The following is a 15,708-nucleotide window of genomic DNA, read 5'->3' as shown; positions in this document are numbered from 1 at the left end:
CTTAGGTTAGGGAAGACACCGCTGACTTAGGTTGTTAATATGTGCGTGTGTCGACGACTACTGCCAACTCTCGGTATTTGCAAAAAGGCCCCTAATGCAATGTACTCTGGGTAGGGACATGTCTCTGCTTCATGGTTAAGTGCTACTGTGTTGGAATCTGCTTGCTATCTGATCTTTACCCACCTCCTCCTAAATCGATCTTTGAGTCTACCATAAACATGTTTCGTCTCACAGTGACCTCTTGTCTTGTTGTCATAAACCACTCCTTGCCATGTGTATGTGACTGCATTTCACCAATCCCAACCAATCAGAAACCATTTAGATTCATCAGACCTTGTCCTGTAAAAAACCCTACCTGACGGATATGTGAGTGAATCAAAGCGACACTTTGCTGTTTAGCCTACCATTTAGAATTCTATTTTGACCACGTGTATTTTAGAGGTGTTTGATAGCTGGAGATAGACAGTACAGACATTCAATGCTCATATGAAAATTATGGGGTTCAAGGTTCAGGTTCAGGCCCTGTAATGTCGACAGCGGTGAACAGGAAAGATACAACAACTGAAGCGGTAAACTTTTCAACAAAATGGCTTCAAGTTCCTTCTCAGAGGAGGATTTGTCCTGTCCTGTGTGCTATGAAATCTTCAAGGATCCCGTTCTTCTGACATGTAGTCACAGCATCTGTAAAGGCTGCCTGAAGACATTCTGGGAAACTAAAGGATCAAGGGAATGTCCGGTCTGCAGAAGAAGATCTTCAAAACATGAGCCACCGTGTAACCTTGTTCTGAAGAACCTGTGTGAGAGTTTTGTAAAAGACGGCAGACAGAAAGGACTACTCTGCAGTTTACATCTTTCGAAACTCAAGCTTTACTGTGAAAATGACAAGCAGCTTGTGTGTGTGGTGTGTCGAGATGCGAAACTCCACAAAAACCACAACTTCAGTCCCATTTGTGAAGCAGCACAGGAGGCTAAGGTAATATCTGATGAGAAAGTTGTAACACTCCACTCTTAAATGCTTATTGGTCTGTTGATCTGTGTTGCACAATAGGTGTCAATAGCAGCCACTCTGAAGATAGTCATGTTCATGTTCAACCAGGAGGTGGAGCCATATCATTAGTGCAAACACGACCGTGCCTCCTCTCTCCCTACACACAGTTTGTTGGTTTCCGCATAATTTTGTCCACCTGATATTCGTGTGTCAGTGTCTTCATTTAAATATATCACTACATTTTCCCCCTATTCTATATACTATTTCTAAATATTTTGCTTAATGTCTTCAGCTCGCCTCACGGTTCAGCTGTTCAGAGTGGCCCATGTGATTCTCTCCCCGTATGTATGACATTGATTAATTGTAGCCTGGCTCTCGCGAGACCCCTAGTGCTTCGTGCATCTTCGTTACACCATCTGCGCGAGAGTCAGGTTAGATTAATTGTGTAATTCCAGGAGACACTGAAGACCACTCTGAAGCCCTTACAGGACAAACTGAAGAGATTTAATTATGTCAAACTCTCCTGTGATAAGACTGCAGAACACATAAAGGTAACATGGCTTGTGTCAAATGGAACACAATCATTTTTTTTAATCAAGGAAAACTGTGGGAGCCTAAATGCAGTTTATTTTAGTTAGAATATTTTTTATTTAAAAAGATGCAAATTCATAAGTAAGATAAATATCGTTTGTTATTTCATGATTCAAAAGGATTTAAAATTATTTAAAATTGCTATTTACATATGTACAGTTCATTGATATTGTGTGAGAGGGATAGGACTTTTGTTGTGACAATTGGGGGCCCACCATTGGGGGTGACTTGTCTCTCTTCATGCCAGGGGAGCGTGGTCAGTAGGAGATTGGAGCGCAATCGTTTTTTGACCTCGCCAAGGCTCGGTCTCAGGCTTGCCGTTGGACTTTAAAAGAATCATTTAGTGGATATATTTCATGTTTTTGTAATGTTGCGTTAAGTTTTCAAGTAAACAGTTAAAATCAAGAAGTGGACTCGTGGATTTATTTTTGGAGTGTTTTTGTTGATACAAGAGAGTTCCAAAAAAGACACTAAGAAAAAAGGAAGTATAAAAACTTAAAACAAGAGATGTGTGTCATATTGCAGGTCCAGATTCAACAGACAGAGAAGCAGATCAAGCAGGAGTTTGAGAAGCTTCACCAGTTTCTACGAGATGAAGAGGCAGCCAGGATAGCTGCACTGAGGGAGGAAGAGGAGCAGAAGACTCAGATGATGAAGGAGAAGATTGAGGACATGAGCAGAGACATCTCCTCTCTTTCAGACACAATCCAGGCCATAGAGGAAGAGATGAAAACTGATGATGTCACATTCCTGCAGGTAAGAAACATTTTGTTTTTTTTTGTTTGGTTTGGTTGTTTGGTTAAATTAATGTTTAATGCGGTGGTATAGCCTGCACATATTTAGTGCGATCATCATTTCAATTTCAATTATTATCAATCTTTATTTTATTTCACTTTTACAATGACCAACAATGCAAGTGTTTCCACTGTGAACAGAGTGCAGACCACGGCTGGATAGCTTCACATTCTTAAAATGAAATGAATGATCTGATGATGTGATGATGATGATGTGGTTGTTTTCAAAGGGTCAAGGGTGTACTCACACCTTCTTAGAACACTTAGTTAGAACATTTTTTGCACATTGGCGACTAATTAATAAAACATCAAAACAGCTAAAGTTTATTACGTTTCACCTGAACTGCAACTTTCTCTGTTGTTTCTGCAGAACTACAATGCCATTGTGAAAAGGTGAGTATCCCTTTATTGATACTGTTCTATCTTGCATAGTTTCTTGTTCCTCTCTGCTTATGAATCTACTGTATATCCACATCCACTGACTCCTGAATGCTAAATATTCCAGAGCCCAGTGCACACTGCAGGATCCAGAGAGGCTTTCAGGAGCTCTGATCAATGTGGCAAAGCACCTGGGCAACCTGAAGTTCAGAGTCTGGGAGAAGATGAAGGACTTGGTGAAATATTGTGAGTCACTGTATATTACATATCGTCACAAAAAATGCCATGGAGTCACACACACACACACACACACACACACACACACAGACACACACACACACACACACTCTCTCTCGCTCTCTTGCTCGCGCGGACACCTACATGTACTTATAGGCTATCATCAATAAAACAGTAGATCATATTTGCCTTAATGTAATTAGGCTCAATTTGTCTGACCCATATAGCACACACGCGCACACACATCATTTTATGCTTTTATGACCTTCATCATCAACACCATGTCACTACCACACACACACACACACACACACACACACACACACACACACACACACACACACACACACACACACACACACACACACACACACACACACACACACACACACACACACACAAAGCTTCATGTATGTCATTTGTATCATCATCATCATCATCATCATCATCATCATCATCATCATCATCATCATCATTATGTCATCATCATTTCACAATCACTCCAACTACTCCTAGTCCTCCTTACCTTATTATCAAATAAAAGCACTCACTTTCACCTTCATCATCATTTTATTAACTGTCATCTGTTTTATTCAAGCCACACACATCATTCATGTTTCCTCCTTTATTCATCTGCAGCTCCTGTGATTCTGGATCCCAACACTGCAAACCCACATCTCATCCTGTCTGAGGACCTGACCAGTCTGACATACAGCAGTCAGACACAGCAGCTTCCTGACAACCCAGAGAGATTTGATTACTATGCCTGTGTGCTGGGCTCTGAGGGCTTTAACTCTGGGACTCACTGCTGGGATGTGGAGGTTGATGACAGTGTTAACTGGTATCTGGGGCTGAAGACAGAGAGTGCCAATAGGAGTGGAGAGGATTCCCTCCTGTCAGGATTCTGGTGCATTAGATATTGGGGTGGTAGATATGGAGCTGACCATCCAGGCATATCAGGCTCCATTCCCCTCACAGTGGAGCAGGAGCCCCAGAGGATCAGAGTGCAGCTGGACTGGGACAGAGGAAAGCTGACATTCACTAACCCTGATAATAACACACACCTACACACTTTCACACACACTTTCACCGAGAAGATGTTTCCATGTTTTCGTGCCTATATTTGTTCTCTGAAGATTGTGCCAGTGAAGCCTGCAGTGATGGTGGAGCAGCTCAGTTAGACATCAGACACAGTGCAGATCTTGCTGCAGGAACACACTGAGCACCCAACTGATCACTGCCAATGGATAATAATTGATAATAATGATAGGCTACATAATTGATAATACTGCCTTACTTTCATGTCGTTTGGTGTAATTAATGTACATACCATATACAAGGTGGGGGGTATAAAATAAGCATTTAATTTTTAGTAGGTTGTAATTGTGTTCTTTAATTTACTAGTATAATATTAAATACGGGATTTAGAAGAATTAGTAATGAAACGTTTTTATTCATAAATTAGGTATCCGATTGTCTTATTTTATCTTTCCTTTTTAAGTATGGCTTTTTAAGTATGGCTAATATGTTTTGATGAGCGATAAATGGCGTCCTTAGTGTTTTGCAGATTGGTGTCCTGGTTGGGGGAGGAAAGCATCATTCTCTGTTCGCATGTAGGCAGGGGTGCTGCCAGAAATGCTGGGCCCCATGAAAGATTCGGATTTTGGGCCCCCTTAAGGGCCCCTATCAGTGCTCGGGCCGCCTTAAGAGCCCCTGTCAGTGCTTGGGCACTTAGAATCTGTACCACTCCCCCCCCCCCCCTAGCGGCCCCCATGCATGTAGGCTGTGTTTTTGTGCAAATTAAACTCATATCATGGAAATATGTTGCCTGTGTTGAGAATACCCCTTTTTTGCATTTGATTCTTGATTCACGGTGACAAACACATATGTGGGTCCCAAATTTCTCACAAGCCTGTTTCTGTAAAAAGAAAACCATCTTGGCTGGGGGAATAGAGAAAATTGAGAGTAGCTGCCTGTGTACCATCTCTCCATCATAGAGCACTCCTAACATACACTCTTAACTGTGTGCAGCTGACTGCCTTTCTCAGCACCCTGGAATGGAAAAGTACTGTGCGCATGAGAGAACCTTTAAAGTGGGGTGAGGGGTTATGGCTGTTCTCACAGTCAAAATATATTTCTCTGTTCTCAAGGCCAAGATTTTAATTCTTATGAAGGGAGAATGCATTAATGTATAAAATTGAGACTCAAAATGTTTCCCTTGTAGGCCAAGATAGGGTATTGCAGTGCTTCTAAATCTTTTTAAATGCCCCCTGGACCTCATCATTAGCCTCCCAACGTCCCCTTGACCTCATCATAAGTACTGCCCCCTCTCAGCTGTATCCTTCTCAATGCCCCCAGAGGGCTCCCTAATGCCTCCTGGGGGGCTGTAGAGCCCCCGTTGAGAAACACTATGTTACGGTATACTGCATTACGTAGCACAATAGTGTTGTTTAGTGTAAAAACAGGATAGCCAGGACACTGCCTGCATGGAGCATGGAGGAGGATTATAATGAACTTGATTGGAAAGGCGTCTAGAAAGCAGAATGCAATAAATATGCAATAAAGCAGAATGCAATAGCATAGTGTTTCTCAACCCCACAGGGGGCATTATAAAACCCTTTGCGGACATTGAGAAGTGCAGCCATCGGTGTGTGTGCGTGTGTGTGTGTGTGTGTGTGTGTGTGTGTGTGTGTGTGTGTGTGTGTGTGTGTGTGTGTGTGTGTGTGTGTGTGTGTGTGTGTGTGTGTGTGTGTGTGTGTGTAAACTTCTGTAAAACGAGCACCATGAAAAGCACAAAACAGATATTGTATTATTATTACTACTACTATTGTTATTATTATTATTATTATTATCCTGCTACTGCCAACATTTACATTAGATGTGAGAGAATTTGAATGGGAAGGCAACTTGGTGGAGTGACACCACTTAGGTTGTTAGTTTGTGACGTGGCAACTACTATTACCAATAAGTCTTTCTCTCTTTGGTCAGGGAAGCCGACAAGGGGGACAATGGGGTCAGTTGTCCCGGGACCAGGGAGATTGGGGGCCCATAATTGGGTCCTCATTACATTGAAGTTATTGGGTGGGGGGGCCTTCCCAGATGACTTTGTCCTGGGCCCAGCCAAAGCTGTCAGCACCCCTGTCTTTGGTGTTATTAGTCTTTGGTAGCCAAGAGGCTCCTAATGCAATGCATTCTGGGTGGGGAAACGCCTCTGCTTCACTTCATGGTAATGTCTGGGTTACTGTGTTTGAATCTGCTTGCTACTGATACATTTACCCACCTCCCCCTCCACAGATCTTAGTGTCTTCCATAAACCTGCTCTGGCTCACAAAGACCAGTCTTACTGTCATAAAACACTCCTTGTCATGTGCATGTGGCTGCCTGCCAACCAATCACAAATCATTTACCTTCATCAGACCTCGTCCCATAGGCTACAGTCGTTCCTGCTAATATGTGAGTGAATGAACGAAACACGTACAGTATGTTTATGCTGCCGTTTGGAATTCTGTTAATAACTATTTTGATCAAGTGTAACGTTTTGTCTTCGATAGTTTTTTTTAGCCTGTATAGACAGTACAGACACGTCTGGTCTGGGAGTTAAGACAGTCAAAAAAGATGAGGCGAACACAAGTTCAAAATGTGTATTGTGGCCGACAAATTACAAAGTCATCGGAAAATAGCTGGAGCTGCAGACTTTTCGGACCTAGTCCATTACCAATGTCTCCAGTAGGAAGCTTTTTTTGTAGCCTATAGAGTATAGACAGTACAGACACGTCTGCTCTGGGAGTTTTACAGGGTGCAAGGTTCAGGTCCAAACATTGGACATTACAGCGGTGAACAGGAAACAACACTCACAACTGACGCGGTAAACTTTTCAACAAAATGGCTTCAAGTTCCTTCTCAGAAGAGGATTTGTCCTGCCCTGTGTGCCGTGAAATCTTCAAGGATCCTGTATTCCTGACATGTAGTCACAGCATCTGTAAAGGCTGCCTGAAGACATTCTGGGAAACTAAAGGATCAAGGGAATGTCCGGTCTGCAGAAGAAGATCTTCAAAAGTTGAGCCACCGTGTAACCTTCATCTGAAGAACCTGTGTGAGAGTTTTTCAAAGGAGAAAAGTCAGAAGAAACCACTCTGCAGTCTGCATCAGTCAGAACTGAAGCTCTACTGTGAGGATGACAAGCAGCTTGCGTGTTTAGTGTGTCAAGCCTCGAAACTCCACAAAAAACACAACTTCAGTCCCATTGATGAGGCAGCACAGGAGCGCAAGGTAAGATATCTGAAGAGAAAATGTGTACTCCTCTACTTTTAAGTGCTCTTTTCAGAGCATGTTGTTCTTTTTTGCACCATAAATGTCGTTGCAATAAGTGAAGGTCGGCGGAGGAGGTGCGACAGGCATAAGGCCAAGCAGGAAATACTACCATGAACCTGTACTGAACTCATCATTAGTTCTGACACCCTGAAGATAGAGGTCATGTTCATGTTCAACCAGTAGGTGGAGCAAACACGGCTGTGCCTCTCACAGACATCATATAAAGACTGCGTCGTCCGCGTTCCCGTCATGCAAGCCGAACGTCCGCGCATGGCGCCCATGTTAGAGCAGCCTGCTGGCTCAACCAGTTGCAGTGAGTTTTTGGTGTTGTATACTCTTCAGATGGCCATAATTCCCTCAAATTTATTTCGATTTTCGAAAGGGTTGGTTTTTTACACAGTATAACAAATTCCAAACGAAAGTATATGTTGATACTGCATAGTGATGCATATCCACATTATTATTATATTATATTACATTATATTATAATGTTCATAGGTCTAAAATCATGTATAATATAATTCAGTAGGCTTATTCAGGTAATTAAATGGACCCCATAAACAAATGCACAAAGTAATCTTTTATATTTTCAGTAAAATAACAAATAAACGTTCACTTTAGTACATTCTACTTTGGTCTCGACAGCTCCACCTTGTGTTCAAAATGAGTCGTGACGCTAAAGCCATCCAGATAGAATTAACTTGTTGCGCTGTAGGCTACATCTCTCTTCCAGTACGTCATCTCTGTCGTCTATAATTTGATGCAATGAATATATCCATGCCGTTAACGTAATGCACAGCAATGATTAAAATGTGTATTAGCTGTAGGTCTAGGTCTATCTAAATGTTTGGACAAATAGGTTAAGTGGGAAGCATAGGCCTATTACTCTCCTGGGCGTTTTACCCCAGTCTACACTTAAGTTTTAAGGAGCCCTACCATTTATAAACACGTGTCAATATTTCAGCGAAGCAACAGAATACATTTTTAAGTATCCCAACGTTTCAACTCTTCACTTTACTTCAGCTGTAACGGAGGGTCTGTGGAGAGTTTAGGCTGCTCTAATATGGCCGACCTGTGCGGACGTGCTTGAAATACGCGATGACGTATCTAGTCTTCATATATGATGTCTGTGGTGGTTCTTCTATCCCTGCAACACGAGTTTGTTGGTTTCTGTACAATTTTGACTAATAGGCTAATAGAAATGTTTCAGCATTTTTATTTAAAGGTGTACTGTTTAATAGTTTTAGTTTATTTCCAAAATCCATGCTTCCCATTCACAAATGTTACCGTTCTAATGAATACTTACCACCACCTTTAAATTCTAAGTATTGATTATGACTGGGAAAATTGCACTGTCTATACATAAAAAGGGGGATATTCTCCATTTCTGCCATTTTGATTTTCCAGAAATTGACATTTTAAGCTTCAGAACTTAATGAACTTTGGTCATACTACAAACTATTAGTTTATTACTGAGTAAATATTCATGAAAAGATCCAATTTGGCAATAGTCAGCATAGTTTGCAATACCTACTCTGGGCACCAGTGCACCTTTAAACACTGTATATTACTTGTCTATATTTCCCCCTGTTTTCTATACTATTTCTAAGTATTTTGCTAAATGTTACTCAACTCAACTCGCAGTTCAACTGCTCACGGTGTCCCTGTGTGTAAGACTAGTGTCATTGGGTTTTCTCCCATGATGTCCATTCACTGTCATTGCAGGAGACACTGAAGACCACTCTGAAACCGTTTCAGGACAAACTGAAGAGATTTACTATTGTCAAACTCACCTGTGATAAAACTGCACAACACATAAAGGTAACATGGCTCATATCAAACACACCACTACCATTTTCATAAAGGATAACTTTAAACGAGAGATGTGTGTGATTACAGGTCCAGACACAACAGACAGAGAAGCAGATCAAGCAGGAGTTTAAAAAGCTTCATCAGTTTCTACGAGATGAAGAGGCAGCCAGGATAGCTGCACTGAGGAAGGAAGAGGAGCAGAAGAGTCAGATGATGAAGGAGAAGATTGAGAAGATGAGCAGAGACATCTCATCTCTCTCGGACACAATCAGAGCCATAGAAGAGAAGATGAAAACTGATGATTTCACATTCCTGCAGGTAAGAAACATTTTGTAATTATTTTATTTGGTTTAAGTTAAGTTTAATGCGACGGTTCTACAGCCTGCGCATATTAAGTGAGATTATCATTCCAATTTCAAATATTATCAATCTTTTTATTATTTCACTTTTACAATGACCAACAATGCAAGTGTTTCCACTGTGAACAGAGTGCAGACCACGACTGGATAGCTTCACATTCTTAAAATGAAATGAAATGAAATGATCTGTGTACATGTGGTTGTTTTGATGAATACAAGTCACATTCAAAGGGTCATGGGTATACTCATACTGTCATTAGAACACTTAGAACATTTTTTGCACATTGGCGACTAATTAATAAAAAGATCAAAAGTTTATTACGTTTCACCTGTACTCAACATTTCTCTGTTGTTTCTGCAGAACTACAATGCCACTGTGAAAAGGTGAGTATCCTTTTATTGAATATACTGTTCTATCTTGCATAGTTTCTTTTTCCTCTGTGCTTATGAATATACTGTATATCCACATCCACTGACTCCTGAATGTTATTCCAGAGTCCAGTGTACACTGCAGGATCCAGAGAAGCTTCCAGGAGCTCTGATCAATGTGGCAAAGCACCTGGGCAACCTGAAGTTCAGAGTCTGGGAGAAGATGAAGGCCTTGGTTCAATATTGTGAGTTACTGTATATTACAAATTGTCACAAAAATGCCATGGAGTCACGCACACACGCAAACACACACACACACACACACACACACACACACACACACACACACACACACACACACACACACACACACACACACACACACACACACACACACACACACACACACACACACACACATACTTATAAGCTATCACCAGTAAAACAGTAGCTAATATTTGCCTTAATGTAATGAGGCTCAATTTGTCTGACCCACATATGCACACATGCACACACGTGCACACATACCTTTATGACCTTCATCATCAACACCATGTCACTACCACACACACACACACACACACACACACACACACACACACACACACACACACACACACACACACACACACACACACACACACACACACACACACACACACACAAACATGATCATAATGTCTGTCATCTGAAACATCATCATCATCATCAATCATCATCATCAATCATCATCATCATCATCATCATCATCATCATCATCAATCATCATCATCAATCATCATCACTCCTATAGTTTAGTATAGTATACTACAACTCCTTACAGTATTATTATATAACTTTCATATAACTTATAATCATATACACTTTCACCTTCATCATCATTTTATTAACTGTCGTCTGTTTTATTCAAGCCACACACATCATTCATGTTTCCTCCTTTATTCATCTGCAGCTCCTGTGATTCTGGATCCCAACACTGCATTCCCACAACTCATCCTGTCTGAAGACCTGACCAGTGTGACATACAGCCATCAGAGACAGCAGCTTCCTGATAATCCAGAGAGATTTGATTACACCATGTGTGCGCTGGGCTCTGAGGGCTTTAACTCTGGGACTCACTGCTGGGATGTGGAGGTTGATAACAGTGATGAGTGGTGTCTGGGGCTGCTGACAGAGAGTGCCAGTAGGAGTGGAGGGGGTTCCCTCTGGTCAGGATTCTGGTGCATTAGATATTGGGATGGTGAATATGGAGCTGCCCATCCAGGCAGATCAGGCGTAATTCCCCTCACAGTGGAGCAGGAGCCCCAGAGGATCAGAGTGCAGCTGGACTGGGACAGAGGGAAGCTGACATTCACTAACCCTGATAATAACACACACCTACACACTTTCACACACACTTTCACTGAGAGAATGTTTCCATGTTTTTATGCCTGTTCTGGTTCTTTGAAGATTGTGCCAGTGAAGCCTGCAGTGATGGTGGAGCAGCTCAGTTAGACATCAGACACAGTGCAGATCTTGCAGCAGGAACACACTGAACACTCAATAGAATAATGCCAATTGATAATAATTGATAATAATTGATAATACTGATAATTGATGCGTGAACACTGTCATGCTATCATGTTGTGTGGTGTGTAATGACACACCTGCACACACTCTTTCAGTGGGAGAATGTTTCCATGCATTTATACCTGCATGTGTTATCTGAAGATTGTGCCAGTGCAGCCTGCAGTGATGGTGGAGCAGCTCAGTTAGACATCAGACACAGTGCAGATCCTGCAGCAGGAACACACTGAACACTCAATGAAATAACTGCTAATACTGTCACCATGACTATGACTATGACTACCACCCACTACACAAACACTTGCTACACAAACACTTTTTTAAGTTGGCACCTGCTAATGCCTTTGTCTTGGATGTGCACGCCCAAACTCCAGCATCCAATTTTAAATCAGAATATTGCCACCTAGTAAACAAAATTAGGCTATCTTGTGAAGTGCCATTGCACAATTGAAAGTCAAATGCTGCATGACTTGATTGACATTGCCTACCATCAACCAGGAACAATGGTAGTGCCCAATCAATCTGTCAATTAGTACCTGAACTCACTTGCGTACATAGGACTGTCACAAGTTAATTGAATTACTACCTGCAGCTGTCACATGCCTGATTACTCTGGTCACATGGTTAACTTCCACCTCTATATAAACCTCTATATGTCACAATGCTTGAGTTGCTTGCCTAAATGGCACAGCACAGTGCTGGTTCGCTGGCTCTCTGTCCGGCTTGTTGGTTAGTGAGCTAACTGACCGACCAACTGACTGTTTGTTGGCCGGCTGTTTGGCTGGCTAACTGACTCTTTTGGTTGAGTGGCTGACTGGTTTGTTAGCTGGCTAGCCATGCTACTGACTTGTTTGTTGGTTAGTTGGCTGACTAACTGAGTGTTAGTTGGTTAGCCGGCTCTTTGGCTGGCTAGCTGACAACTGACTCTTTTGGTTGGCTGGTGGACTGGTTTGTTGGCTGGCTAGCTATTTAGTTGGTAGTGAGCATTATGGTAGCAGGTATCCTTTTTGCTGTGTTGCTTACTTAAGAAATTTCAGCTTTGTCTAATCATGCTCAACAAGAGTATTCTATGCACACTGGGTAAATGTACGGTCATTCAGGAGACTTCAAATATTAAATGATATCAATATTGCACATAGTGCAGGTACTTCAGTTTCTGTGTGCTCATGGACAGTTCCGATTATTAATTCAAGAGAGCAGTGTGATGGAGTGGTTCCATGCCACAGTTGCCTCGGTCGTGGTGGGGAATGGGAGGTGCCAAAATAACATGGTAGCTACCTCTTTTGTGGTGATGAATGGAGGGGCGGGATCATGGTAGTGTGGGTAGGGTGACAGTAACTTACTGTGGTGTGGCCACAGTAAACTACTGTGAGAAGATCACAGTAAACTGTGAGAAGATCACAGTAAACTGTGAGGATGGCCACAGTAAACTACTGTGAAATGAATGCAATTAGTAGCCAGTAAGTTACTGTGACATCACAGGATTTTTTTTTACTGTGTATACTACACAGCAGCACAGTGGGCCTACAGGGAGGAGTGGAGGCTATGAGGATACTCTTCATGTCTTTGTATTTGTGTGTTGTCACTGTTGTGTCATTAAGAATGGCATCAAACATGGGTTTAGATAACATTGTAATGGATTGGTTACAGTGCATCCAATGTACAGTACTCATTTTACATACATGAATTGGTGGACAGATATCTGATTGTGTTTTCTTATGTTTCTTCTTCGTAATGTTAACAAATGTAATGTATGGGCTGATATGAATGCTAAAGGCCTTCTAAAGTATAATGACTGATTATTTCATAGATGTACTCTGTGATTATGACAGTCTTGGTATTGTAAAGACTGGTGTCCTGGTCTGGGGGAGATCAACTCAATTCTCCATGCATTGGCATATTTTATTTGTTAGTTTGTTGGTTTTTCAATATTCCTTTTTTAGAAAGAGCCTTTATGGACCTGGCATTGTGGACTTCAATTATGACATATTTGTTATGAGATAATACTGTAAATGCATAATAAAGTTACTCCTGGTAAATGTGTTTGCTCTGTAGAGTTCATTCATTTCCATGTGAAGGTGATGCCTTTCTCTGTAGAGTTCATTTCCATTTCAAGGTGATGCCTTTCTGTAGAGTTCATTTCCATTTTAAGGTGATGCCTTTCTCTGTAGAGTTCATTTCCATTTAAAGGTGATGCCTTTCTGAGCATCCTGGATGAGAGAATATGGAGTTCACATACTGTAAAGGTCAGCATCTGTCTGGTCACCCAGAGTGAATCACTGAACCCTGGCCCTATATAGAGGGATATAACGCAGAGACACACTGCTGGGATGTGGAGAGCTTCAACTCAGGAAGCTGGGATGTGGAGAGCTTCAACTCAGGAACAGTGCTGGGATGTGGAGAGCTTCAACTCAGGAAGCTGGGATGTGGAGAGTTTCAACTCAGGAAACTGGGATGTGGAGAGATTCAACTCAGGGACACAGTGCTTCTTGCATAGAAGTTCACCCAGAGTGAACCACTGAACCCTGGCCCTATATAGAGGGATATAACGCACAGACACCCTGCTGGGATGTGGAGAGCTTCAACTCAGGAAGCTGATGTGGAAGTTGGGCTATGGGGGCTTTAACTCCTGGAGCGTGTTCCATTTTCCACACTGTGCACTGTGTACTGTGATACAGTACACTTTCCACCCTCAACTTAATGGCTACATTTGAGGGTGAAGTGCAGGTCCAATTCACGTTCTGTCTGATACACTTCACGGAAATGACGGTTGTCGCATGTCATCAGAGTTTACGAATCGCCAATATACAATTCATCACGGAAGACACTGTTCCTTATGTTGACAATTTTTGTAAGTTATCCCTTTTTCTTACACACATGGCTATTGTCTTTGGAATCAAAACTATGCTGTCATCACAGAGATTCGGCAGTTTGTCCAATCTGACACTCAACCAGAGACGAAACTATGTGACAAACATGGCGGTCTTTGAGTGCGAAAAGTGTACATAACTCAACACTTCAAAAACGGCCGGTTTGAGGGCCGTTTGAGGGTGAGTTTACCGCCGCAATTATAAATGGAACCGCCCTGCGTAACCAAACACAGTGCGGGAAGGGCGGAAAGTGCGAACATTGGAACAGCCTCCTGGATGTGGGGGTAAGGAGCTTGGGAGACACACTGCTAAAATGAGGAGGTTTGGGGCTTCAATGTTTATCCTCTGGAAAATATAAGAAGTAGCCTACATATTTATTTTGTTTCATATTTGATGACTTTTGTTAAATACAGTAGATGGGATGGGATAAACTATTATGATAGTATTTTTCCTCAGTGCTGTAATGTTTGAAACATTGGTACCAGTATGTGGAATTCTTTAATTCAGGGAAAGACGATTGGGATGTGAAGGGCTTTAACACAGGGGCATGCTGGGATATGGAGGCTGAGGGCTTCAAGTTTGTTTAAGTGCTCAGAGAATTCACAGACAGAGATCACACCTACTGCCCAGGCCGCTGACTGTTTTGGCCCGGCCGAGGCCAAAGTCATCTGAAAGGATATGCATACAATGTCATTTTGGATAATCTTTTTCCCTGGGCCCTGGGGAAACAGACTTGTTTGTCCCCTAGTGTCGGCTTCCCTGTCTGCTGCAGTAACAACTGCGAGACAGGTGTAGTCCAGTGGACCTTCACTTGAATTCAGTTTGTGGCTGATGGAAGATAATCTGCAACAGTAATAATAATGATAATGATAATAATAATAACTGTATTTGTATGGCACAATTCATACAAAACATGCAGCACACTATGGGTCATTCCACGCCAAATCTCCGAATCATCCCGCACGACTATCTCAGATTTGGCAGAAAAAAATCAAGGAGGTTCACAAACGTCCCAATAGGAAAAGTGCAAAATTATAGCTCTCAACTCCTCATAGTTTTGTCATTAAAAATGTTTTTGTCAGGTACCCCCCTGACTCGTTCGGAACAGAGTTCTCAGAGAGCCCACTTTCAGATTGCCGTATCCAAAAAACTACTTTAAGTAGGTCCTTACAAATTTCAAGGGGTAACATTTGGAACATGTACTTGTGAAATGTGGATTTTCACACATCCTCTTGTCATTTACCACCGTTTTCTGAGGGCTTAAAGTTGCTTGAAAAATTCTCACCTTTGAATTTGTGGGCATCTTTGAAGGACTGTGGTAAGCACAGTTTTAAAGACAGCGGTTTGATATGGACACTGTATGTTCCCAACCAGTCTGTGCATGTTGTGTTGAAAGACTGATCTTCTGCGATGAACAGTTTAGAAGATATGAA

General features: G+C 41.9%; 1 protein-coding gene across 1 annotated transcript; it reads left to right on the top strand.

The window, feature by feature from the left end:
- Positions 1 to 414: 414 nt before the first annotated feature.
- Positions 415 to 11,660, top strand: LOC134461910 (tripartite motif-containing protein 5-like). The gene is made up of 12 exons (XM_063214750.1): positions 415 to 973; positions 1,444 to 1,539; positions 2,105 to 2,335; positions 2,744 to 2,766; positions 2,879 to 2,997; positions 3,628 to 4,166; positions 6,871 to 7,257; positions 9,025 to 9,120; positions 9,199 to 9,429; positions 9,832 to 9,854; positions 9,966 to 10,084; positions 10,792 to 11,660. The coding sequence occupies exons 1-12, from the start codon at positions 587 to 589 to the stop codon at positions 11,331 to 11,333; spliced, it is 2,793 nt and encodes a 930-aa protein (XP_063070820.1). The 5' UTR covers positions 415 to 586; the 3' UTR covers positions 11,334 to 11,660.
- The last annotated feature ends 4,048 nt before the right edge of the window (positions 11,661 to 15,708 follow it).

Source organism: Engraulis encrasicolus, chromosome 13 (assembly GCF_034702125.1).
Source record: "Engraulis encrasicolus isolate BLACKSEA-1 chromosome 13, IST_EnEncr_1.0, whole genome shotgun sequence".
NCBI classification, from domain to species: domain Eukaryota; kingdom Metazoa; phylum Chordata; class Actinopteri; order Clupeiformes; family Engraulidae; genus Engraulis; species Engraulis encrasicolus.
Note: the sequence above shows the minus strand (reverse complement) of the source record. Positions and strands in the feature narration are given on the sequence as shown.

What these genes read in the sequence shown, in the direction of transcription:
- LOC134461910 (XM_063214750.1), top strand. Translation starts at nt 587, where the DNA reads ATGGCTTCAAGTTCCTTCTCAGAGGAGGATTTGTCCTGTCCTGTGTGC. An exon ending in AGACTGCAGAACACATAAAG is followed by an intron (nt 1,540 to 2,104) that starts GTAACATGGCTT and finishes GTCATATTGCAG; the next exon opens with GTCCAGATTCAACAGACAGA. An exon ending in ATGATGTCACATTCCTGCAG is followed by an intron (nt 2,336 to 2,743) that starts GTAAGAAACATT and finishes TTGTTTCTGCAG; the next exon opens with AACTACAATGCCATTGTGAA.